This window comes from Falco biarmicus (assembly GCF_023638135.1).
Source record: "Falco biarmicus isolate bFalBia1 chromosome 13 unlocalized genomic scaffold, bFalBia1.pri SUPER_13_unloc_1, whole genome shotgun sequence".
Lineage (NCBI taxonomy): Eukaryota > Metazoa > Chordata > Aves > Falconiformes > Falconidae > Falco > Falco biarmicus.
The window spans coordinates 257,214-282,699 of NW_026611656.1; the positions used below are offsets into that span (position 1 = coordinate 257,214).

Here is a 25,486-nt window from a genome sequence, read left to right on the forward strand (position 1 = left end):
ACTTCCGCTTCCGGCCGGGCCGCGCGCGGCGCCTGCGCAGTGGCCGGCGGGGCGGATGGGGCGGGGCTGCGCATGCGCAGAGCGCCCCCCAGCGGCACCGGCGGCATGTGAGTACGGGCGGCGGCGGGGCTGGGCCGCGCTAGGCCGCGCTGCCCCCCTCCCCCCCATGCGGTAACGTTGCCGTCTCCCCGCAGGCAGGCGGCCCTGGAGATCACGGCACGTTACTGCCGCAGCGAGATGGAGCAGTACGGGCGGTGCGTGGCCGCCAGCCCGGCCTCCTGGCAGCGCGACTGTCACCGGCTCCGCCTCAGCATGTCCCGCTGCGCCGCCGCGCAGTGAGTGCGGGGGGAGGGTGGGCTGGGGCCGGGCTGGGCCCCTCAGGGCCATTCTCCCCAGGCTGGGCCACTCAGGGCCGGGCACCTCAGGATTAGGCTCCCCGGAGTTGGGTCCCCCGGGCTGGGCCCCTCGGGCTGGGGCTGGGCTGGGCATCTCAGCGTTGGGTCGACTGGGCCGAGCCCCTCAGGATTGGGCCCACCGGGCTGGGCCCCACTGGGCCGGGCCACTGAGGGCTGGGGCTGGGCCGGGGTCCCCCAGGGCTGGAACCCCCCCAGGGCCAGACACCCCCCCAGGGCCAGACACCCCCCAGGGCCGGGCCCCTCAGGATTGGACCCCTCAGGGTCAGGCCATGCAGCTCCCGGTGTTGTCCCGCAGCCCCATCGTGCAGCAGATCCGCCGGGACTGCGCGGAGCCGTTTGCTGCCTTTGAGCAATGTCTGAAGGAGAACCAAGCTTCCGTCATGAACTGTAGCGATCAGGTCAACGCCTTTCTGCTCTGCGCTGACCAGGTGAAGCTCTCCACGTGAGGTGAGTGTCGGGCTGCGGAGCGGAGCCCCTTTCTCTCCACACCTGTGGTCCAGAGCCCTCCTACTGACAACCACTCCCCATGTCTGCTTGGGGCTGCTTGGCTGCACAGCTGGAGTGGAACAGTACAGCCCAGAATACACAGAGACCCTCCTTTTTCTCCCACCCACCTTCCCTTCTTGTCTCAGAAAACCATTGAGCACAGCCAGGAAGTATATTTTGGTTACAAGAGTGGTTTATCCGTTGGCATGGACTGTCCAGGGCTCTAAGCGATGTGTGTGTGGCCATCGTGGCTGTGAGTGCAATGGTGTATTTAACCAAATGGGTTTGTTCTTCTCTGTCAGACTGAGCCGATACCCTGGGCGAAAGGCTCTGCTAGGGAAGCAGTCTTGCCCAGGGAAAGTTGTGATTTTTGTCTAAATCTATTGGTCAGCTTGGCCATCGGTTTGGTGTGGTAACATATACAGAATGGCTTTGTTGGGGCAGGTCAGCTTGCAGCGCTCTGCTGAAGATCTTGTAAACATCTATGGAGCCACCTTAAAGTAAATAACACGTCACTGACTATGTGGAAATCACCTGAACGTGACATACTCCCATGACCTGACATGGTAATCTACTGTACCTCATAACTAGGGTGCTGCATGCGCGCAGAGCCTACCTGAAGCTTGTATTTGTGCTGTTTTTTCATAGGGGAGCCTTGGAATTAAAATTCATCTTCAGGAGTGAATGAAAAGTCTTTCTGTACTCTGGAGTATCGTCCCAGTGCTTGGTTGGGTTGGTTTTACCCCTCTGAAAAACAACACGCCGCCCTGGGATGTGGTTTTCTGGGTCTGGTTACACTACGCTTGTCTCCAGCAGACAGCTGGACTCTGACCGGGATGCCAGAGCATTCCTGATCCATTGACTGGACGGGTAACGCTGGGGTTTGTCTGCTGAGTTGCCTCTAAAAACTTTCTAAGTAAATAAATTACGGAACTGTGTTGAAGCGACACCGAAGGATCAGCAGTGACCTGCAGCTGTGCTTGTGTGAGAGCCGAGCACTGAAATCAGCCCTTACCTCTTTTTCTGTGCTCTGTATTCTTCAACAGTTCCTTTGATGAGTAAGCACAATAATTTTCCTTCGTCCCAATAAAAAAACCCAACACTTCTCAAGATCCAAAGCCAGTTCTGGCTTTTCCCACTGATGATGGAAGCTGCTCTTTGAGCTGGACCAACTGCAGGGACCTTTCTTTGACTGTAAAGGTCAGCTTGACTCACCTGAAAACATCCTGTGTGGTTCCCAGTTTTGGGGGTGCCTTGAGGGGTTGTAGCCCCAGGCCTTCTGCTGGTTTAGAACAGCAGAGGGAGTCTTCCCACCGGCAGAGACGGCAGAAAAAGCACAGACTTCAGAGCACTGACTGCTCTACTTGGAAGTGCAACAGAGATCTTCCAGTGCAGGGGTGCTGGAGGCGGGGCGGGGGGCTCTGTTGTTCTACCCCAGGGGGACGAAGAGCCCAGCTCTAAGGAGAGGTTGTTCCTGGGCTGTAAATAGTGTGTGTGTGAAATTAAAACAAAAGAAACTGTAGATGGTGTTATGAGGAGGGGGGTTGAGACCTGGGGCTCGTGGGATCTGTGAGCACATCTGCGGAGGGAGAATGTTGGGGTGCTGCGAGCTAGGGCCCTCGTGTCTCCTCCAGCATGCCACGTCTGGAAACTGCTGTAGGGCTGTGAAGTGGGGCTGAGAGTCTCCCAGCACCAGTTTAAACTTCGGAAAGTCCTTTGGGGAGCTCAAGACCAGGTTTAAGGAAGGAGAAATGAGTTTCTGTGACTTAGTGACACAAACGCAGCTTCGGAACTTTGCTGCTGTCCAGAGTAGGAGCTTGGGTCTTCCAGAAGAGTTACAGAGAAGTATAAATCAAAATCTTCCAAAAGTGTGCAGGGAGTGGGCAACATCCAGAAACTATTACGTACAACGCCCGTGGAGTCTTCCTCTGAAGGCACAGCCCAGTGTTTGTGAGGGTTTTTTTGTACCTTGAAGAGAGGGTGAGACGTGGACAAGGAAACTTGGCTTTGACCTGGTTCCCAGGGGTCCATACCCCTTCCTGGGACACGTTAATCCTTATTTGTGTTTCAGCCAGGCGTAAGTCCAAGCGCTCGCCTTTGAGCCTGTGCTGGTTGGCAAACATGGCTTGGCATTTTCCAGTTGGGCAGGGTTTCGCTCCTTTGGGGAGAGGGACAGCAGGTTTAAGTTGAGCTGTTCCAGCTTCTAGCAGAGCCCGAAGCTCAAAGCTGGCTGTCGGCGTTGCTGGTGCCTGCCTCAGAGGTGGGTGCATTTCAGCAGTGGTCTTAAAACGTCTACACACGCTTGTAGAAAACTTTTTTTTTAATTGAATGCTGCGCATTTGCAATGTAAAGAGCTGTTTATCTTCTGACGGAAAAATTGGGGAGGAAAAGGTGACAGTAGCTTTGCCTCAAAATTAATTTGGGGGGGGGGGCAAGTGCTACCAGAAAAGGAGGAAAAAAAAGTATCTATTTTTATTGAGTCTTTTGAGTTTTTATTTATACCAGGCAGCACCCTATTAGTCATAAATTGTGGTGTGAATAGCTTTATTAAGGATGCCGTTACACAGGAGCAAAGGTGCTTTACATGTTGTTGACATTGTATTGAAATGTCAGCCTGTCAGCAGAAAAGCCATTTTTCATTATGTTTAAGGTGCACTGGGCCCCCTCTTAAGCCCAGTTATGCCGCCTCCTCCTCCTCAGGAGCCTGAGCCACTCTATTATTACTTGCTTTAACACATTAACCGCTCAGCTGCCAGCCACTTGCCACTGTCATCGATGAGCCAAACTGTCGCAGGGTTCAGTTCGCTCCTTACTACAGAGACGGGGGAGAGGAAGGTGCTGCTCCATCCCGTTTCTGCCTGCAGCAGTGGAGAGAAATGTTTTCCGAGAAAATACTCGTGAGGCAGCGGCAAGTTGCATGGTGACTAAAGAGTGCACGTCTTTCACTGCCTGTGTAAGGTAAACGTAAAATAACTTCGTGTAGCAGAGACTGACGGAACCTTCCCGTGGAGGGGAGTGTTGTGGTGGTCACTACCTGAAGCTGTGGCCCTCCTCAGTTTGCCAGCTCCCGTGGAAAGGTTTCTAGATTAAGTCATCTTGTAGCCCTGGCAAATTTGGCAAATGCCTTTGCGAAAAGTGAAAGGCATAGCAACGATTTTTCTTTCCTTCAACTGGATGGGCCGGGGAACGGCTGGAAGAAGCCAGAGAGTATTCTCTTGCTTTCCTCTTAGCCTTGAAGGAATCCACAGCTATACGTGCAGTGCTGCGTGATTAATCAGTTTTATTCTCACTTAGGCAGAGGGGCTTAAGGCCTCTTTAAGCGAGAAGCAGGAGTTTTGCAGCTCATCCTAATGGCATGGGCTACCCAAATTTGCTGGAATAAAATCTGAGTGGCCGTTACAGCTATTTTTGCCCTTTGCCAACATAAGGGAACAGCCGCCGTGGATCTAACTGGCTCGGATGTGCGGTAGCAGCTGGAAATAAGGCAAAATTGTATACACAGGGTGAACAAGTGTCCCTGGGAGTGCTGGGAAAAGCTGTTACTTCCAAATCCAGCTGTTGTGGGTTTTTGGTCCTGTCACTGGAAACATATTTAGCCTTAAAAGCTAAAAGGAGCATTTGTTGCTCCAGTATCTTACACGAGGTGTAAACTGGCAAGGGAGACCTCTGAAAAGCTGAAAATTTTGGAACTGGGAACCCAGGAAAGCTGCCTCTTCATTTCTTGTACCACAGGATTATGATCTCGTACCTCTTAGTTTGGTTAGGACAGGCTTCTGGAAGCGAGTGCAGGAAGCCGTTGGAAGGGGGACAGTCACTGGCACGAAGCTGAACAAGGGGAAAAAGTCCTCGGGCAGTCAATCCAACTGGTAGGTTCAGCTTTTTTCTCCAAAGACTGCAAAGAGATTCAGCTAAATTAATGCCAAGTGGCTGAAATCAATAAATGAATAAGCCTGTGGTTCCTAGAGTGAGAGACTTGGGGGGGGGGGGGAATAATTAGAGCAGGATTCAGATAGATTGGTCCTCTCACATCCTCCCAAACACAGACCAGACCAGAAATAAACGCTACAGCCCTGCAGTAGTGAGGAGAGGAACCCAAAGGGGCAAATTCTGCGATGGATGAGAGCTGTTAAGCAAGCAGCGCCAAGCTTGTGTAGGCGTTCTCGCTTGGGGGTTAATTATTGTGAAGGATCCTTCCTTCCCACAAGTCTTTTTGTGTCGCTACACTTCTGTTTCTTGTCTTCTGGCATCAGCATCGCCATTCTCTGCTGGGTTTCCGTCTCCTGGTTCTATGTTTTCTCCACTTTTAATTGTTCTTCTCTCTTGTTTGCAGTCAAATGTGCCTTTTGCCTGGTAGTTAAGTAGATGGGGTGTCAGGTTTTTTTTCTGTTTCCACTTACTCGCTGTCTTTCTGTGTGGCCTTAGAGGATCCTCCCAACATGGTCTATGTCTCTGTTTACTCATCTCTGAAATAAACAACACCTACTGGGCTGGGGAGTAATGAGGGATAATTAATTAATGCATGCAAGGAGTTCTGAGGTCCTTAACTAAAAGAAAGCCAAGGATCATTAGGTTACTTAATTCTCTGCTTTGTTTTGCCTCCATTTCTTCTTGGTTTCGATCTCTCAGAATGTGAAGTTAAGTGTGTCAGGACTTTTTTTTCAGCCTGTTGCTTTAACTCCTGTTGATGTCATTTTCCCTTTCAAGTGGAACTTTAAAACCAATAAGGTAAATTACACATGATCCTAGAATGAGGAACTAACCAAAACATCTCTTTAATTTTTCATCCAGAAAATATTCTCGTTTTACACTCTGCTTCTTTTACTTAAAGGAACCATAAATCAGCGTGTTCCTTTGGTGTTTGCAGTCACGGGGAGAGATTTAGTGCTGCTGGCAGGGCCGGGTCTGAAATGGGCAACTGTTGAGGGCAGAGAGTTGTGCAGAGCCACATTCCATTCACACACACATTTGCTTTCCTTGGCTGTCATCCAGCTGATTATTTTTTATTTTATTTTATTTTTTTTTTTTTTTTTGAGCTGCTTCTGAGCACGAGGGGAATTGTGTGGGCAGAAGGGAGCATTTGGGTTTGGTTGGGGTTTTTTTCATCTGGCAGTCAGTCTGCCATCTCGACTGGCTTTTTATTCACCTTTATTTTCCTGCCTGCAAAGACAGGAGGGAAAGACACCTGGGTAGGACAGAGAGTGGCGGGTGCTCCCAGAGCCTCCTGGGGGAAACAGGCTGGCGTGTCACGGCCAAGGACCTGCACCTCCGAGCTGGATGCGAGCAATTGCGCTGCCTCTTGACCGTGCAGAGCAAAAAGGGAAAGCCAAAAAGCCTGGGTGTCACCTCAGGTGCTTGTGATTCTGTTCCTCACTCTGCTGCGGGGTGAGCTTAGCCTCTTGCTGCTGTTTCAAGTACGTGTTCCCCAAGTCCTACGATAGCCGTGAGGCTTAATTGGCTGATGGTCACAGGTGCTTTGGGGCGCCTTTTGGTACCCCTGGGCTGCCCAAGGGCCAGATCTCTCCTGCATTATGTATGCAAAGCTACTTCTGCCTCTTCCCACTTAACGCTCGCTGTCTCCCCAGGTCTTTCACCACTGCAAGAAGACTTCCAGCTGCCAGACGGGCTTGGGAGTAGGTTCACCTGCAGCCACTGAACACTGATACCTACCTGGCTGCTGAAAATAAAAGCAGCTCTGTCCTCTGGTAAGAAGTAGCCCGACAGCCTGTGGGCTCTGTTGGCTGCGGTGCTGGTGTCCACCTTTCTGATCTCTGCTTGTTTCAGGCAGAACCTGGGCGCAAAATGGGGGAGCACCTGCTATCTGACAGCAGGTCCTTTCCTTCCTTAGCTCTAGGGTATCCGTTTCATCACTGGCTCTTGTACTTGACCCCTCGTGTCACCATCAGACATCTTTGCATCAGGAGCCCCGGGTCTAGTGTAGCTCTTCACCGTATTTATTTATTCACCTTGGGATCCTGGTTCCTTTTGCAACTCCTGGCACCTGCTATTGAGTTTCCTGACTCTATGGAGGTATGAGCAGCCACTCACACGAGTTGCTCCTTTACTCCAGGATACCTAACTCCTGGGAAGGGTGAAGGATGGGCCATTCTCCTGGGAAGCCCAGGCCAACCTTCGTGGGACTGCAGGGAGCCAGCTGACTGCCCATGCATGCAGTTTGTGCCGAGGCAAGCTTCAGATTTCCACTTAAGAGTTTGCTTTCTTTTTTTTTTTTCTTGGTTTTTTTTTATTATTATTTTCAAATGTACATGCAAAAAAACATGGCACATCACAGCACTAGATCACAAGAAGGGAGGGTGGGGTTTCAGTGGGTGAAGCTGGCTCTGGTATTTGGGAGAAACATCAATTTGCACATAGTTCACTGTAACGTCCTCTTAAAACTTAATCTCAACTGAGACCGGCTGTAGTGCAAGAGCCTCTGAAAGTAATGCACAGCGGGAGGAGTTTTTCTGCTTTGTTTTTTAGGGGTGGGTGACTACACAACAAAGGTGGAAGTCACCTAGCTGCAGCAGCTTGGTCTACAACTTGTCTATCTGGGCAAACGTCTCGTAAATAGCTGTTTCTGCAAAAGGCTCCCCCTTCCCTCGTAAAAAGAAATGTCAAAGTGTCTGTAAACTACGTACATGACTGCCTTCTGGGGATAGGCGTTGTCAGATAGTGAGAGCAAAGGCAAGTCCAGCTACAGAACCTGGCACTGTGAGCACAACGGGAAGTGACTGCACATCAGCACGTGTCACGTTCACACAGCTTTATTAAAGGAAGCAACGGTGGGGGGATCTTTATAAGGGCTGTGGTTCTGTTACACGTCATTCCTTATGTCAGCTCTCTATAAGCAATTAAGAAGGTGCCAAATTCCTGATAAAAAACAAAATGCATCAGGACTGCATCTCCTTTCAGCCCCAAATCCTGGATTTTTTTGAATTCCTGGGAATCTTCCTTCATAACCGCAGAAAACAAAACCTAGCCATTTCCTTTTTTTTTTTTTTTTTTTTTTTTTTCATTTGAGTGGCTACACACCTTTAAAATCAGGCTGGCAAACCTGTGAATGCTTGGAAGTAAAACACCACGTACAGAAACATCAGTCAGCCGGGTTCTTGAGTTGCGCTGTTCGACTCCCAGCTTTGGAGATCCAAGATTTAAAAATAAAGCGTTGTTTCCTTTTGGAGTTGTCTGCCGGTTGTTCAGTTCAAATAGAGAAGGGAAGGTTAGTTCTGGAGGACCGTATTCCTTCAGCTAATGTGCTGTAAGCAGGCTCCTGGGAAAACCTGACCTTTCCAGGAATACCGGCTATCCTTCACGTATATAAAGAACCAAATCCCAGACTTGGGTCCGAAGCAGGAGAGTAAAGAATTTCCCTTTGGTAATAATTCAGACTTCCATTCTCCGCTCTCTTCTTTCTTGCCCTTTTGGTGGGTACACACGTTGCTGCCCACCTGCTTCTCGTAACTCACCTGCCTCGTGGCATGGTGGTGGATGGAGAAAATGGGTTATTCCTTTCTATCCGCAGCAGGGATGCTTTTCTCTTGGCCGAGTCCTGATGTTGCCCTCGAAGCAAAAGTCAAACGTAGCCTCTTGGAGTGAAGTGACTCGGCAGGGACACGTTACGGGATAACGCAATCCCGTTTTTTTCGTCACTGGATGGAGGGAAGCGAGGTGCTGGGGTGCCTGGAGTAAACTGGGAGCGCAGTCAGGGTGGGAAATCTCTCTGTGGACAGACCTACAGGGGAAGGGCTTTCCCGCAGGAGTATTTTTAGAGTAAAATTGATTCATTTTTAAAGAAAGAGACTGAGATTACTGTGGCTGGCAGCTGTTGTTTTCTGAGAATGAAGTTTTCGTTCTGTCCGTAAAGGGAGGAAAACTGCTCTTTTAGAGACAGACAAGCATAAAGCTGGCAAAGGACTCGCTGTGGGTGTGTTACGCTTCTCCTGACATCCCTGAACATGAGAGAGGGTAAATATTCTGTTGTTCCTTGAAGCAGGTACCCAAGGGTAGCTGTTTTCAATCGGGGGCCAAACTACTGTGCGTTTACAAAATGTGAAATGTTAACAAACGGCCCTGGGCCAGCCGATCAACCACCACGTAGAAAATCTCGGAAGCAGCGGTGGCATCCCCTAGAGATGGCTCAGGACCTTGGATTTTACTGTTGGGAATTAACCTTGTCTCGTGAAGCCTGCGTCTGGATTGGGAAATGAGGCAAAACAGCACAGTGAGCAGCTCAGCTGCAACCGAGGCTTAAATAAACTCGAGTTCTTGGGAGAAGAGCACCTCCTGCTTCGAGGGGCAGCTCGGGTTAGCTTGGCCAGTCTTTGCTTGCAGGACATAATGCTCAAAAGCTTAAACACTGGACAAACTGCTAAAGTTACAGCTAAACAACATCACACCATCGATCTACTGGTGGCTAGAAAAAAAGGAGAGAGACGTCCCAAAAGTCCTTCAGGCTGTGAAAAGTCTCCAGGAATTAGTGCTTGTACGCGTGGCGGAGCTGGTTGCGTCCTCCGTTGTGCAGTGCTCAAGGAATGTCTCTGAAGGTCTCGGTCTTGTTTCTTCTCCCTCACCCTCGTTCTGAATTGGAAGCAGCATCCATCCGAGATACTCGTGAAGAGCTGGGAGCTTTTCTATGGTCAGGACGTGAAGTACGAGCTCTGCATGGAGTAGAGTCGGTCGATGGGGTTGCCCACACGGGCTTGGAGGAGGTTGGCTTCGGCTGTCGAGAGCAGGCAGTCTCCCAGGTGGCTGATGCTGTCGCTGTCCATATCATGAAAAACTCCTTCTGAGTCTAGAAAAGGAAAAGGAAACGAGTGTGAACCTGAGTAAGGGTGACAGCAGGACCGTGTTTTACCCGGAGCAATGGTCAGCAGGGCTGGCGTGAGGTGAGCCCCACACGCAGGACCGGCTGTCGGCGTAACTCTTTCTTTCCTCACTCAAATATTTCACGGTGGATGGAGGGAAGACCCCAGCCTTGCTCCCTGCCCCCTAGCCGAGCTCATCCTGAGGCTCTGGCCTCCCCAGACTTCTGAGAAGGGCTGGCCAGAAGGTCCCGTGGAGCACTCGCTGCTGCTGACCTCGGCAGAATTGGCTTTTCACGACTCGGGCTGCGATGTGCAGCTTTGATGCAGAGACAGGACGGTCTCCACACCGCTCTCCTACCGTAGGGGTGCAGGTGGTCTCCTGGAAGCTGCGGGGGTGTCAGCCCTTGTCTGTACAAGTCTGTGCTGTAGCCGTTCTGGTCCAGGGGCAGCAGCTGCTGCTGGGGGATCCTGGGGTAGGGGACCATCAGCCCATCCAGACCGTGAACGCTCGCACCGTCTAGAGACACAACCAGTGGGATGGGTTGAAGAAAAGGGTGCACAGCACGTAGCACTATCGCGATAACATTATCCTCATTGCTGCAGCGGCGTTTGGTGGTCTCACTCTGGACCAGCGCCGTGTGGTACTGGGCTGTGTGCGTACAAGCGACAGAAAAAAACCATAGTCTTCTCAAAAAGAGGAGATACGTGGTGTGTCACGACTACCCGTGACTGAACATCACCTAGCCGTTCCAGCTAGCCAGTTCAGCTGGTATGTGTGCTCGTTGCTCATCTCTTCCTGTGCCCATTCCCTCTCAAATACACCCCCAGTGGGTCCCCTCCATCCCAGCCTGCAGCCCCCAGAGCTGTCACCATCCGCGGCCGCTCCTCACCTTCGCTGTCGTCGTTGCTCTGCCTGCTGTTGCGACCGGTCCCTCTCCCGGTCCCTAAACGAGGGTTGCCCAGCTGGTCTTGCTCCTGCTGTTGCTGCTGCTGCTGTTGTTGCCTGCGAGCAATCTTCTTCATCTGCAAGGAGATGGAGACCCTGGATTTGAGGTTCTGAGCGAGAGAGGAGGCAAGTGAGTTGTGTTTTCACAGGGAGCGAGCACGGCTGTGATATAAAGCTGCTCATACTCCTCTGGGTGAGTCCTCTGCAGGCATCCCTGGGTGAGGAACGGGGCTGACAAAAAGCTATATTTGTGGGAGAAGCCGTTTGCAGTTTAAAAAACAAAGGACTTGGTTTTACTACAGAGCGAGGTTTTTCAAAGCCACATTATTTTCTGGTTTCATCCTTTAAATTCTGCTAAATTCGAAATGTTTAATCTTCTAGAAGAAAGAAGTGGGAAATCCTTCTCGTCTTTGTGTAGTAAGGGGGGGAAAGCAAGCAGAAAAAGAGTAATAAAAATTCCTTCACAGCATGAAAAATGTTAAGCCCTGCAAACATCTATAATCGATCGATTTTTGTATTTCTCTTTGTGCTTTTGCTACTGCTAAGTAACACGTTGTGGGACTAGGTGGACCAGTGCTTGGGTCCTGCATAGCTGTTCTATTCTTCTGTTTTTTCTTTTCCTAAGCTAAATTCTAAGTTCCCTTTTAATTGAACGAGCGTGTGTGCTATTCCCCAGGTATGCAGAACCCAGGAGAACCATCACTCACCTTGGCTCTTTGGTTCTGGAACCAGACCTGTACCACCCGCACCGTCAAGCCCGTCTCAGCTGCCAGGGTCTCTCTCACCTGTCCACAAAACCCAGAGAGCTGAATCAGAACTTACATCGCCTTTACGAGGATCCAAGCCAGCAGTTGTGCTGAGTGGCCTCCTTATACCTTTCTGCAAGGTTTTGAGGAAACCTCGAACGAGGCCTTGAATGCCCGACGCTGCTGTGTGGTAAGGATGGTGCGCGGGCGCTTGGAGCGCTTGTGGTCTTTGCTCTCCTCGCTGCCTTTGCCGTGCGAGTGGCTGCCGTCTTCGTCCTCGCTTTTCACTGCAACAGAGGATCAGTAGTGGTGGTTCAGCAGAGACTGGCCTTTCTGGGCCACCTCCCAGGGCAAGGATTTAGAGAAACGTGGCAGAGTTTTGCTCCTTCTGAGCTGCGATGTAGAGCAGAAGCGCAGAGCGAAGCCAGGAAAGCTCGTGGACTGAGCTGTGGCTCGGGGGCAGGGCTGTCAGTTCAGAGACAGTGCTTTTGGGCCAGCCTGGCCCTGGATCATCCCATCCAAAAGCCCACCCAGACCTCACCAGATCGTCCGAGTGGATCTCAGCAGCCTCGTACCCCCTTGGCCGTTTATCAGGAAAAGATGCTACAACCTCTACCTGCGTACATCTCCCTCTGCAGCCTCCCCCATAGTCAATCAGGGAGTAAGCACCCTGGACGAGGTTCACCCCGGTTCCCCACGCTCACCACGGCTCCAGCCTCTCACCGGACTCAGTGGGTGCAGGGCTGATAGCGCTCAGCATCTCCTTCTCCTTCTCGTAGTCACTGCGGCACAGCAGCTGCCCCTCTTTGAGCACAAACTCATCTCCCCGCTGCAGGCGCCGCTCACACTCACAGCAGTAGAAGCAGTGAACGTGGTAGACGTTCTCCAGCACCCGCATGATGAGCTCAGAGGGGGCGATGGCTTTCAAGCAGCTGCTACACTTGGTTTGGAAGAGCCTGAAAAGAAGATCCGAGCGGTTAGACCCTGGGGCAGGGGAGATCAGCCCTGGGTTGGGGCTCAGGAAGCCAAGGGAAGGAGGAAGTGGATGTTTGGAGCTGTGCTAGCAAGAAGCATCCATCCCACCTGCGTGCTGGGGCTTGCTGACCCTCCCTGGTACCAGGGAGGACCACAAACGTGCCTGGCCCGGTGGGACAGAGCTCTGTGTCCCCTCGTCCTCCCTAGGGCCGTCAGCTGCCTGGCTTTGTTAGGTTGCTCCTAATGAGAGGACTTCATGGACCGCTCCAGGACCATCCCCAGGGCCTGGAGTAGCCTTACGCAGGGAATCCCAGGGGGAAAGCTGTTTGTGGCCCACACCGTGTCCAGAGAGAGAAATAAACAACTGCTGAGCACCCCACGTACAGAGCAGATGGTTCTGATGAAGTAATTTGGGATCTAAACAAATGTGAGCGGTGGTGGCTGCCGGCTGACAGCTTCTATTTAGCCACTTGACAAGAGAAAGTAATAAAATAGGGATTAATTAGGCTGTTGTTTAAACACACAGGATCTTCCCCACCAGCAGGGAACTCATAAACTGGGATTGAGAACAAGACTGGGTTAATCCTCCTGGCAAACTCTGTGGAGCAGGATGAAGAGGCTTACAGGGGTGGGCTCATCCCTTCCAAATACCACCATGGATTTGTGCTGTGCAGTGGCTTTCGGCTGAAGTGTCTGGGACATTCCAACTGGAATGGTGTGGGATTTCTCTCTCCTTTGTGTGAGTGTGTGCATGTTCCTCTCTCCCTCCCCGTGTCTCTTTCTCTCCCCCTTTCCTCTTTGTCTTTCTGTAAGTCGCGCTTGAAAAACAATAATCAAATTTTAGTTGAAAAAGCTGGGAGTAAAGAGCAGCCTTTTAACCACAACCTCTCACTGTCTGATGAAGGAGCAAACTGGGAGCGTGTTCCAGGCACAGTCCCAGTCTGAATCTGGGCTGAGTCCCAGTCTGTCCCCTTCCTAACACCAACACCCTTCTTTTACAGCAGAAGTGAAATAGTAAAAACGATAAAAAAGACCCAACAGCAGAGCCAGCCTGCGATCACGGCTGCCTGAGATCAGTCAGGAACCTGTGACATACCCCAAAACATGAAAGTCATTAACGTTCTTGGGTTTTAAGCCCAGGTGGAAGATAATGGGGATGTAGTCTGACCCCACGTTCGTTGCAACCCAGAGGATCTTGCTCAGGGATTCCCACCTCGAGCCCGTTCGCTGGTGGTGGACGTAGAGGGAAGGCCAGCCAGCTGCGGTCTGGAGGCTCCGAGAGGAGGAGGATCTGTCCACGTCCATTTGGAAGAGGTTCCAGGGGCTAACGAGCTCCTCTATGCCTTATTTCCAGTTCGAATCTTACTGTATTCCACGCCCAGCAGCTCTACTTCATCATGGCTTCATCTTCTTGCAAACCGCTTATAATTTAGTCACGCTGGTCGTGGGTCACCAAACTATTCTTCCCAGGTTTCTGTCCCTTATCCTTCAAACAACCGGTTTTAAAGCAAGCACTGACTTTTCTCTGCATCTCAGCTGGGAGAATTACCGCCCCCGAAGAAAAGTCTGCCTGGCTTCGTTACGGAGCTGGATCTAGTGACACGAACACCGTTCGACTTGGGGACAGGCTAGCCCCAAGCTTCCATTGCATCCCATGCTACCAGAAGGTACTACGGTCTTGTCGTATCTTCCAGAGACGCGTTTGCTCCTGTAATACATCCAAGCCAAGCTGGTTCCACCCCAGAGCTCCAAATCCAGCGCCAGACACGCTGAGAACACAAACCTGACAAACAGAAGCTTTACTTCAATATCCCGACCTGTCTCCAAGTAAGGAACAGGATAATTTAGGAAAACACTGATCGAGGATGGCCTGTTTTGCTTCTCACTTGTGTTTTCTTAATTATTGTTATCCATGGAGATAACTGGAGCATTCCCTCGTTCCTTTTCTATTTCTAGCCTGAGTGATATCCCTGGTTGCTTGCGGAAAACATCCGGAATATTGCTTATCCAAGCCTGATGTGCTTCTAACTGCAGGGATGGAGCAGAACGAGGAAAGGTGAAAACAAAATAGAGCTGGGACCGGAGACCTCACCCTGTTGATTCCTCCCGCCGCTGTTGGGACGAGGCAGTTAGCAAAGCCTCATGTAAAGACGCTGCCATGTCCCAGGCTTCCATGAAAAGGGCTTTTTTTTTTCAGCCACCAGGTGAGGGAAGCGTAACTGCAGCGTAACTCAATAATGCTTTTGGCATCGTGATGCCCGCACCCTCCATCTCCCAGCTAAGCCCCGAAAACAAATCCGCTCTGCTTTGTACTAATTGAAGAAAACATTCAGCAAGCAGCTCATAAACACGGTGTCAGCTCGCATTACACAAAATTAAAATTCTCAGCCCCTCCAACACCAGGAATTCCTAAAGAGGCTGGTTTTAATATTGCCTGAATCCGTTTAAGTCAAGGTAATATTGTTTGGGTTGCCATAGGAACAAAATACATCTCCATTGCTGGCAGTGGGTTGCAAGGAGGCTTGGGAGGCTGTGCCGCGGCCGCGGCTGCACGGTGTCTGGAAGCGGCTGCCTGCGGAAACAACGCTGAGGGACAGGCTGAAAAATAAGCGGGTTCTCAGGTTCGTAATGAAAAGCGCGTTTAGGAAGAGCAGCGACACAAGCCAGAGCTCTGCCTGCTCCCGGAGCAGCAGCAGGACCACTTCAATGCACCTGCAACTCACAACGACGACACCCCGCTTCTTTCAGAAAGACCCCTGGCCTGCCTGATCCTTACAGCCCACTTCTATTTTGTCCAGGTCCCCCTGTGTCCTTAAGACCTCCATTTCCCCCAAATCCCACCTGAGTTTGATTTCTGTTTGATATATCCTTACAGGAGGTGTGATAAGGCTGTCGGCTTTTATTCCTGTGAACAGTCGGAAACCATCCAGTGAGCAGAGGCAGGTGTGTGCACGCAGGAACATGTCCCTCATCCTTCTTCGTGAAGGGTGGCGAGGCGCTGGCACAGGTTTCCCAAAGAAACTGCGGATTCCCCATCCCTGGAAGTGTTCAAGGTCAAGTCGGATGGGCTTTGAGCAACCTGGTCTGGCAGAAGGTGTCCCTGTGGCAGCGGGGGTTGGAACGAGATGATCCTTAAGGTCCCTTCCAACCCACCCCGTGCTATGATTCTATGACTCTTACCAGCTTGCCTTAAGTTAATTACCTTGGAAAATAATAGAAATTTGATTTTCCTGCCGGGGGATTGCTCACCTGGCTGGAAAAAGTGTCAGCAGCCGGAAGGCGGGTGGGCTTGGAAGTGGGAACGTCTCTGGGAATTCGGCCATGGAGCAAGTAGGATGGTCGCTCCCAAGTCGGTGTTGTGAGAGAGGCTTGGGGTGACAGGGACCGGTCCTGGCAGCTGGTTCTTCCCATGGATGGACACGCGTGGCCAGAGAACCGGCGCTGGGGGCAGGAGAGCTGCCTGGCAGCCGGGGCCAGCGCACCTGTACCGTTCACCAGCTCCGAGACGGCATGTGTCACCCAAGCCAGGACGGAGGTGGATTGTCTCTTAGAGCTTTGGTGCTGGGCTGGAGGCCAGGGTCGCCAGCTGCCCACGCTTTCCTTGCCCGGAGGTATTTGACCCCTCTGCAGAAAAGGCTGAGCGCCTGCAGGAGCACAACCAGCACCACCCAAAAGTCCCGACGCTATTTCCCCCTTCCTCTTGGATGCCTGGACACCACGGTGATGCCTGGCGGTCTGAAGCTTGCTGAAATCTTGGTCCCAGCAGCATCTTGTAGCAAGGAGTGACATACCCTGTGAAAAACTATCGCTTTATTTGAGACCCTCCCCCTGCCTACAGCTTCACTATCTTCTTTTTACCATGAACTCCTTGCTTTGCTTTCTAAGAACAACATTTTTTTTTGCGATTATTTTCTCTTTTTTCCATTTAAAAAAATACTGGTTTTTGTGATTGATTTCCCCCCAAGATGTTCAGCAAAGTTGCAAAGTGTGGAGCAGCGAGAAGAGGAACCACCTGCATCCCTCTGGCTTTTGCCCACAGCCGAGGCGCTTTCAGATCTTTCTCCATCTTTTCAGAGGGTTTTATGGACTTCGTTCATCAGACTTTAGTCCTGGTAAAAAACACCCCCAAACTCTCCGTTAATCCTGGCAGAGCAGCCGTGTTGGAGCCGAGGGCATCGGTCTCTCGGCTGATGGCTCTGGAGAAGCGGCCACCCGGCTCCCAGATGGAGCTGAGCTGAGCAGTGACTTGTTTGAGAACCTCTCTGACCCGCTGTGACACGGAGAAGACGCTGACCCAGGCCTGGGAAGGGTAATTTGGCAGGCATACGATTGTCTCGATGGGATTAAAAGGTGTTAATGAAGCAAGGAATTAAGCTGGGAGGCCTGTGCTTGGTGAAACGAGCTTATTTAGTTAGGGTTTAGTCAAAATGAAGCAGTCCAGGCTTAAGCGAGGTCTGTTTACTTAACATTGAGCTGCCAAATCCATTGTTGCTGTCTGAAATATTGCAGTGGAACTTGCAAAGCCCCTTTCCAGATTTTGGGCTGGGGGCTTGACAGGGAAGGGAACACACAAGGGAAACGAGGAGGCTGCGGCGGCACAATATGCGCTTTCATTCCCGACTGCACCAGCCATTTCCCCTGGGTCGGCGATACAGAGCGGCACCAGGGGGGAAAAGAAATTTTCCTTCTGCTTAATTTCTGACTTTTCCCAGCAATGTTTGGGTCGGAAAGAGGAGGAGTCATTTGGGGGCAACAGTCACCTTTGCTCTCCGTTGCCTCCAAAACTCTTTGCGGGGTTACATGGGTAGATTTATGGCCAGAAAGGAACTTTGTGATCATGTCATTGTGCCTCTTGTCAGAAACTGCCGAGACTCAAACTTTTGCAAACCTCTGATGTGAACCTGTACGCCAGAAAAGAAATCTTCAGAAGTCAAAGATTACCAAAGCCTGCTGCCTGCAAAGTTCTCCCCCGAGGAGTGGAAAAAAACCCAAATTTAAAATAACAGGCGTTAGTCACCTCGCTTAAATGTTTCTCTAAAAGGCAGAGGGATGAGGTAAGAGTCGAAGAGCCACCATCACACTGCTGCCGTTGCATCCTCACTGCCACACAGCGTGAACGACCCAACCTTCTCTCCCCACCCCTGGAGATACCCCTGGGAAAGGATGAGGGCAGCACCACGGTTGTGTGGAGCAGGATTTGGGGATGGAGCATGCAGCCAAGAGATCTCCCCGCAGTTTTGCATCTAGCACCGTGAGCAGCATTTTGTGTCATCGCCCTGGGTTCTGAAAAGTAGCCAAAAAAACCTGCATCTTGCAAGCGTGGTCCTGCTTGGCTGGACCCTGTAAATGCCTTTGGCATCCACCAAGGTAAGAGGTGCAAGCTCTGCTCCCTGGGCTTGATTCTGTTCCTGTCAGCGGTGAAAACACGCTGGGAAAAATAATAAAAAAAAAAAAAGCCAACCGCTAACGCCGCCGAAAACCTAAACCACAAGCAAAACAGAAAAGCAAAACAACACCGAAGAGGTTCCCAAAGCCGGAGAGATTCATAAATATTAAAGTGACACAAGTGAAATGCTACTGAAAGATTTAATACTCTGCTGCTGCTCTGTCCCTCAAGGGGTTAAACCCCCCACTGCGAGGATATTACTGCCAGCACGGTGGCACTGAGCCATCACCATATAATCTGATGAACTCTTTTATTAAATTTCACAGGCCTGTCTTCTTTATTAAAATCTCCCAGAATTCATAGGGCGTCTGTCATATCACTGCTGAATGCTAACAAAAAATGTGGGTTGGGGGTTCTTTTGGTGTTTTTCCTCCCCCCCCCCCCCCACACACACACCCCCAACACGCTTTTCCTTGAGTACTGCCGGGGAGGGGTTGTGCTGGGGTGTCTCTGTCAGGTGGGAAGGACGGTGGGAAAATACAGTGGGAGAAGGGGGTTGTGTGGTTTTGTGAGCGTGTACCCCCCCAAAAAAACATCCCACTCCACCGCCGTTCCCTGAAAAGCTCGGTGGAAGGGAAAACGGGTCCTAAAAATGAGTTTTACCCGTCTTGGTACCCATCTGGTGCTTGCTTTCCCAGTGGGACCGCTCGGGGCATTGCAGCCCTTCCCAAATCCCGCTGTCCCCCACGCCAGGGGCTTCTGCAGTGATGGGAACCGCGTGGCCACCCAGTGCAAGGACCGTGTTCGCTGGGTATTGTTGCTCTCGATGGGAGCTGGTATTCCTCGCCGCTCCCGAGGAAGAAACCGAGCAGGCTCCTTCCAAACCCATCTGGAACGGAGGGACGGCGGCAGTACGCGTACCTGGAGCCATTCCCTCCTGCCCTTCCCTTCCAGCTGCTAACATTGCACGAACAGCCTGGTTGCCTTGCGCTCCCAGCCCTGCCGGAGCTCCCCTAAGCTGAAAATACCCCCCCATCGCTGGGGGGATGCGGTGGAGGGGGTTTCAGCGTCGGCATTGCCCTTGCCTTGCCAGGCAGAGGGAAAGATCTTCCTGCTCTGCTCTAATCCCATGCGAGGCTCGCTCGGAGCTGGGGGAAGATGGGATTCAACCGCTGGATCTCTCCAGACCTGCGCTGGACTGGAACTAGGCTGCAGCTTTGGGTTTATTCTTTTGAGAGTGTATTCTAAATGCTTGCTTTTCTTTTTTTTTTTTTTTTTTTTTTAATATTTCCAACAGATCGTGGGAGCCCTGAGCCGAGCGGGGATGGGCACACGCTGGGCAGGGGCAGCATCTATTTCTCCGGGTTTAACCCGTGCAATTTCCTGCTCAACTCTCCTGGGGTCCTGCGCTTGGTGCTTTTTCAAGGATACTCTGCATGCTGTCGGGAGCAAAGCCACTTGCCAGTGCAGGAGTGAGGAGGTGGGTCCTGCCCCCAACCCACCTGCCCACCTCTTCTTTTTGAAATCGTTTTCTTTTCCCAGTGCAGAGAGCTGGTGTCATGCCTTGGCAAGCCACCCCGCTCACAAGCGGGCTCTTCCTCCACGCTGAAGCTCTTGGGAAGCTTCAGCCCCTGGTTCAAAAAAAAAAAAAAATGGGAACTGCACCTGGATGGGGATTCCACCTCTGTGGGAAGAGACAAAATTTCTGGCTCTGTATCACCGAGACAGCACCTTCCCGCTCCCCCCCTGAGAAGGGAACCGTCGGCTCCTTTCTTTCTCCTCTTTTTTTCCACCCTCTCCGCTCAACAAGACGCGAACCAAGAACTCGCTCCAGGTCCACAGGTTTCAAGTTGGGAGTTCTCAATTCATATTGATTTTGCCCTGCCTTATTGCGCGGCTCCGGGAAGCCTCCACATCTCCATTAGTATGCCTGGCAGGAGAAGGCTTCCTTCGCTTAGTAGCTAGGGGTGATATTACCCATCCTGATAGTATCCAAACTCAATATCCTGTTTCTCCTTTTCTCATTTCCTGTTTTCAGGTCTGAATGCCGGCGTTGTCACAGCGAGAGGGGGGAAGGCAGGGGGGAAAGAGAGACAGCAGGACAGTGTGTGCACGGGAGAGGGAGGGCTGGCGGTGGGGGTATTGATGGGGGGAGGTAGGAGGGCTGCAGACACTTTTATTACAGATTTAATAATGACAAAAGAACATCATTAAACATTCATTAGAATTATTTAATTAAATTTTACTTTGGGAAGGGGGGGCGGGGTGGAGAAAGAGATTAGATATGATGTAAAAAGCAATATTGATTGAGAAAAGAACAAGCTTGGGAGATGCGATTTAAATTAAACACCGCGCTCTCGCCCTCTTCTCGCTGTTGGAAAGGAGGGAGGGGGCGTGCGGGGGCACGGGGCACCGTGCCTGGCCAGGGCTGCTCCTGCCTCCAGGAATGACATTTAGCTCCAGCCCGTCCTAACCTGGTGACCGGAGCCGACTTTCCTGGCAAAACGCCTCTGGTACCCCCTGGAGCTGAGTTGGGCCAGTGATGAGCTGGAGGTTGGCACTTGGCCATTAAAAAATGTTGTCCCTGTCTGTGCCCTGCTAGATTTTTTGGGAAGTTCTGGGCATATCCCCACCGTTCCTGTTGTGATTTAGGAATAACAGAGCATCCTCACTGCAAGGGTTCAAAATAAACCCTCCTTTTAAGCAGGGCTCATTTTAGAAAGTATTAAAATGCTCGGGCAAAAGAGCCGTGGTCCAAGAGATGACCAGGGCAATATTTCAGCAAAAAATAAAAATAAAAATAAAAATAAAAATAAAAATAAACCTGCATTAAGGATTGAGAGAGGTACACCAGGAGCAACCTCCAGAAAACAACTTGGATTTAAAGTTGCCTTAGCGAGTGATCTACTACAGAGAGCACGCCAAGCTAACACTGTCAGCTTTGCGATCCCTCTGCATAGATGCTCCTGACCAACGTACCAGTCCAATATAATCCAGATTTTAAGAAATCTAAAGAGATTTTTTAAGCAGTGAAAGCTTTAAGCTGTCAATGGGAACCCACCGGTGTAAATCAAGAAACCAGCTGACTTCACTGGGAGGTCTCCACGTACAGACCAGCCTGACTTGGGATGGAGGGGGTAGGAATAAAGAGAAGGGAAGGGAAAAGTTGTGAGAAGAAGGGAAAAATAAAAAAAACCCAACCAAGCCAAAGCCTCAGGGAACAGGTCACAAACCACAGCGTGGAAAGCACTTAAACCGTGCCCCGAAATCTACCCTGGCACTGCAAGGGAATGACGCCGCTTTTTGGAATGAACGTCACCCATTTAAAAGCATATTGTTAATTAAACTTCTGCATATTTTTTTTTTTTTTAACAGGTCAAGCTGCTTTTTAGCTTCATCTTTCTCCTGGCACCAGCAAAACCACAGCCAGGAATTGGGAAAGGGTTTTGGGATGCTGCTTCCCCATGCCAGGCTGACCAGCTCCGATATTACCGCATCGGCAAGACCCTGATAATGGAAATAAACTCTGTGAGCAGTCAAAGATGTGTGAAGCTGCCACCGAGATAGTTAGGATAAACTATAATTAACCACATTTAAGCTTAATTGCATTAAGGGGGGGTGGAAATGAAAGCTGGAAGCAGATTATGGATCTGGTTTATAATTCAATTTGTGCAACAGCTAGGAGAGAAGAGGCCACATTCTCCAGCGGCGTGTTAGCAACGCGGGAGTCACGGAGCTACTAGAGCTCTGGAGATGAGCAGTGAGCAGGAACAGCGGAGGGAAAGAGGGGGAGAGGATTGGGAAGCAGGAGGTAGGAAAATACCTGGGGAGAAAGATGGGAGAAAGACTTAACCCTGACTTTTAGGGTTCTGTGGGGCACCAGCCACGCTTGTTCAGCGTTGCCACCTCTCGCCCTTGTTTCTTTAGCGTCTGGTTTCACGCAAACTTCTCAAAGAAGGAGGTGGAGGACGAGGAAACGGGGTGATAGATGACGAGTGCTGCACTTGCAGTGTTAGACACGTTTGGTAATAAAGGCGATGTGCTAACAGGGGGACAGCAGCACCTCTGTGCTTCATAAATCACTTTCCCTTAAATCCTTGCCATCAGTCGCGCCAGCCGTGGGCTTTCCACTTTGGTGCAAACCCTTTGCCGAGACCAAGTGCCTGGAAACCCCTTCTGCTGGACCCTTCCTAAACCACTGCGGATGGAAAGAGAGAAGAACAGGCTCTGGGCTCCCCGGCCACGCTCCAGGCATCTCCTAGTCTGGGAGAAAAGTGTTTTTCTTAAAGCAGTAACAGTTCAGGGCTCCCCGTCGGGATGCTCGTGCTGCAGGGCAACAGCTCCTGCCCGCCTGCCTGCTGCTCCCAGTGCCACAGCCCTGGCACGGCTGGAAGCCTGGAAACTGGCTCCAGGAGTTTATTTCTGGCACCTTTGCCTTCACGCCTGCCCTCTGGTGGTCCCTGGTTCTGGACTGAGAGGGATGCTGCATCCAGAAGTGGGAGCACGTTCCAGCCTCCCACCCTTCGGAGCCTTCGAAACCATCAGAGCCCTTCCCGGCACGCTGCTTGAGGAGCTCTGGCGCTGGGAAAGTCGATGGGGTGGCGTGTCGGCATCCCTGCAAACAAGCTGCAGCGCTCGGTGCGTGCAGGTAACATCCAGACCCCGCTGCAGCGGGAGGAGAGATGCTCCAGGCACCGCCAGGGGAACGGAGGTGCCGGGATGCGAATAGCATCCGAGATGCTGGGATGCCAGTAGCATCGTCACCCTGAGCTCTGACCCTGCTCCGTGCCCGCTGGCCCAGCCTTCAGCAACCCCCACTCCTCACCCAGACACCGGGGCAGGAACCTGCCAGCCCAACTGGGGCTGTGCTGGCTCTAAACCCGGTTTGTCTTGGGGCAACACCGGCAGCGCACAGCGAACCCTCAGCCTTACCCCACCGCCGAGCAAACCTATCCCTTCCCCAGCCCAGCGAACCGTGGCCAGCCCTAGAGCAAGCCGGGGGGGGCTCTGCCAGCTCCCCGATGGCAAGGTAAAAGCTGTAGCCCGTCTGTCAGCGCCACGCTAATTAGCAAAGCCCCGCAGAGCAGGCTCTCCATCCCTGCGCTTCCCGGAGGCTGCTTGCCCGCTGGACCATATCCACCTCCCCCAGCCCAGGTGCCAGGTGGCAGCATCCTCGGTAGCTGTGTTGTGCCCATAAAGTCTGGAAGGGATCAGAAACCTCTTTCCCTGGAAATCCCGAGTTGGATAAATATAAATTGGATAAACCCTTGGCACCCACCCGATTGCCAAGGTGTATCTGTGTGCTCTGGCGTGGGGGGGGGACAGTCCCTCAAATTATGGTTGTGGACTCTGATACCTGCATATTTTTCCTTTCCCTCATCAGAAGAGAAAGCCAATTCTTTTTTTCCAGGCAGGCACAGCTGGAATGAGATGCTCACAGGGCTCTGGATGCTGGATGGTTACAAAAACTCTGCCCAGGAGTAGCATGAAAGTTGGTGCTGCGGGATCCAGGAGAGACTCGAGGCCATGGGACGCGAAACACGGAAGGAAAAAAAAAACCAGCCCAAAAGAGAAAAAGACTATCTATCCAAGTAAATTACATTTAATTACACTAGAAAAATAATGTGCCACCCATAAAAAATAAAAGTTCTTCCTTCCCCACGTATTTCCCCCCCTCCATTGGAAAAAGAATCCAACGGCAATGGGGAACAGACAGCACGTGGTGGCTGGTTTCTTAATCACGCTCAAGGCGCATCTGCATATTTCTTTCATTTTGCAGTGATTATAGAGTTAGTGTTTAATTTCCTGGGCCCTGTGAACAAACCAATGCAAGGGAACAGTGAGAACTGGGGTAGGAATAGCTTTGTGTAATTAACATCATTAATCATCAGCCGGGCTTCGCTCTCAGTGGGAGACAGGGCTCAACCACCCGCCCGACAAGGAAGGAGGAGATCCTTGGGATGGGGAAAAAGGCAGGAGGGATCCTGCAGGATCCCCATCTGTGGGATGGGGTTGGTCACTGAAGCTGGGGGGAACTGGTCCCGCTCCCCGGCAGCATCCCACCCCGTCCAGGGAGATGCGGAGCTGCAAACACACCAAAAGGACCATCCCAAAAGGACCCCGGGCTCCTTCCCCAGCTTCAAGCTTCCCACTTTTTGCATGACTGAGGTCCTGCCTGGTCCTCACTGGTGGACCAACCTCCCCAGTTTGGAGGAGCGAAGCGTCTCCCAACAGCTGCAGATGCTCCTCGCAGGGCCAGCGCCAAGCACCCCTCGCCCTGTGAAAGGTGCCACCCAAGGGTGCCCGGACTCGGTCGCCATCACCCAGCCCGGAGGAGCTGGAAGGAGTTGCCAGCTCTTTCCCTTCCTCCATTCCCTCGTTTCCCCTCTTGTTACTGGTGGAGGTCCCCGCAGGGTCCTGCTCGGCGGGCACGCGGGGCTCCATTCATCACTGCCTCGTCAAGGGGGGCTCATTATCTCATTTATTTGCTCCCTTTCCAGAGCGCCGCCACTTTTCATTACCTCTCTCCAGCCTGATGGAGCGGGGGGGCCAGGAGAAGACATGACTCGGGGGGGGACACCCCATTGCTCAGCAGACAGAGAAGCTGCCTGTAGTGGAGCAGGAGGGACGGATCCTGCCCTGCTCCGGAGCATCAGGACTGGGATGCCCAGCAGAGGCAGGAGCAGCGGCGCTTGGTAAAGCCAGGTGGGACAGGCAACCAGAAGCGCCTTTGTAAGAGCAGCAGCTATCCTCAGCTCTTGCAATCCATCACGTTTTGTCCTCGAGTCCCTCTTTTTCAGGTTATAAATACATCTCAAGCACCATTTTTTAAAGCCCTCATACTGGGGAAGCACTCCGATATTTCTGAGCTGCCTATAACCCAATGTCCCGAATGCAGCAAAGGGGAGGGAGAAGCTTTTTTACTTAAAAGCCCAAAAAATCCCACCACGAGAAGAAAAAAAAAAACACCAAACCACAAATTCTTCTGGTTTCAACACCAATTTCATCATTTCTAGGGTCTGACTCCTGCTCCTGGAATGCAATGGGGTTTGCACACAGCGCCTGGGCTCGCTCTTGACCACCTCCCATCCCGGCTTCTGCAACCCAGGAGATCTTTGCTGGGAGAGGAGCCCCTCCCCCATGGGTTTAAACATTAACCAGCTTGCTCAGAAGAGTTGCCAAGGGGCTCGCTCTGGGTCAGTCCCCAATATTTGGGCAGGGAGGGTGTCGCTCCCTTGGGCAGGGAGGAGCAGGGCTGCTAGCTCCTCCTGGGCTGCACCACGCTGCTCCTGGGGATGCACAAAACTCGGTCCCCTCCACGTCCCAGCCATCGCCTGTGCCCCCACCTTACTCCACCTGATGAGAAAAGCCAGCTAGTTCCCATTTTCCAGCAACTCCATTTGTATCGCATCACTCGCCTCTTCGCTGGGCTTTTCCTAACCTGCACAACCCCTAAAATTGCCCAGAATTGGTCCAAGGTCTCCACAGGATGATGCCGGATGTCACTCCAGGCTACCGAAACGGCCATTTGCCACCGGTGCACCAAAGAGTCTGGTCTCGGGGGTCCGTGTTTCCTACCTCTGCTCTCTGAGCATCCCTGCTCCACATGCCGGAGCAGCGGAGGTTATCTACGGCGGGTTTCAAAAGGCAAATGAGCTGCTCTGGGTTCAGCAGGATCCCCCCAAACTTTGCCCCCCCCCAAACCTTGGCCACCCCAAACTTTGCGT

At 51.8% G+C, this 25,486-nt stretch overlaps 3 protein-coding genes across 9 annotated transcripts in view; 2 read left to right on the top strand and 1 right to left on the bottom strand.

Moving 5' to 3' along the window:
- Nucleotides 1–87: 87 nt before the first annotated feature.
- On the top strand, nt 88–21,561 carry CHCHD5 (coiled-coil-helix-coiled-coil-helix domain containing 5). 6 transcript variants are annotated; one of them, XR_008819689.1, is made up of 5 exons: nt 88–107; nt 195–335; nt 712–863; nt 6,485–6,604; nt 11,329–11,511. XR_008819689.1 is itself a non-coding variant. In XM_056325900.1 (4 exons), coding segments are annotated over exons 1-3 (294 nt in total). In that variant the 5' UTR covers nt 88–105; the 3' UTR covers nt 863; nt 21,135–21,561. The 6 variants fall into 6 exon arrangements, 4 of the variants coding, with proteins under 4 accessions (XP_056181875.1, XP_056181874.1, XP_056181872.1 ...); XR_008819688.1 differs by lacking the exon at nt 11,329–11,511 and adding an exon at nt 6,748–8,078; XM_056325900.1 differs by lacking the exons at nt 6,485–6,604; nt 11,329–11,511 and adding an exon at nt 21,135–21,561.
- Nucleotides 3,698–25,486, top strand: part of UBL5 (ubiquitin like 5) — a 43,099-nt gene continuing 21,310 nt past the window's right edge. Inside the window, exon 1 of the mRNA XM_056325902.1 lies at nt 3,698–3,702. The gene's annotated coding sequence lies outside the window, so the exon portion shown is untranslated. The remainder of the gene's footprint in view (nt 3,703–25,486) is intronic.
- LOC130143224 (LIM homeobox transcription factor 1-alpha-like) overlaps nt 7,885–25,486 on the bottom strand; it is a 23,965-nt gene continuing 6,363 nt past the window's right edge. Inside the window, exons 2-7 of one of the 2 annotated variants that reach the window (XM_056325891.1) lie at nt 12,122–12,354; nt 11,528–11,685; nt 11,360–11,437; nt 10,597–10,729; nt 10,065–10,223; nt 7,885–9,693 (exon numbers count right to left, since the gene is read on the bottom strand). In XM_056325891.1, the coding sequence (XP_056181866.1) occupies nt 9,539–9,693; nt 10,065–10,223; nt 10,597–10,729; nt 11,360–11,437; nt 11,528–11,685; nt 12,122–12,354 (916 nt within the window). In that variant the 3' untranslated portion in view covers nt 7,885–9,538. Of the gene's footprint in view, nt 10,224–10,596; nt 10,730–11,359; nt 11,438–11,527; nt 11,686–12,121; nt 12,355–25,486 lie in introns of both variants that reach the window. The other variant, XM_056325890.1, reaches the window with a different exon arrangement.

Excerpts from the sequence above, each read along its gene's own strand:
- CHCHD5 (XM_056325900.1), top strand. Across the intron at positions 336-711 it reads TCCCGCTGCGCCGCCGCGCA|CCCCATCGTGCAGCAGATCC; the intron begins GTGAGTGCGGGG and ends GTTGTCCCGCAG.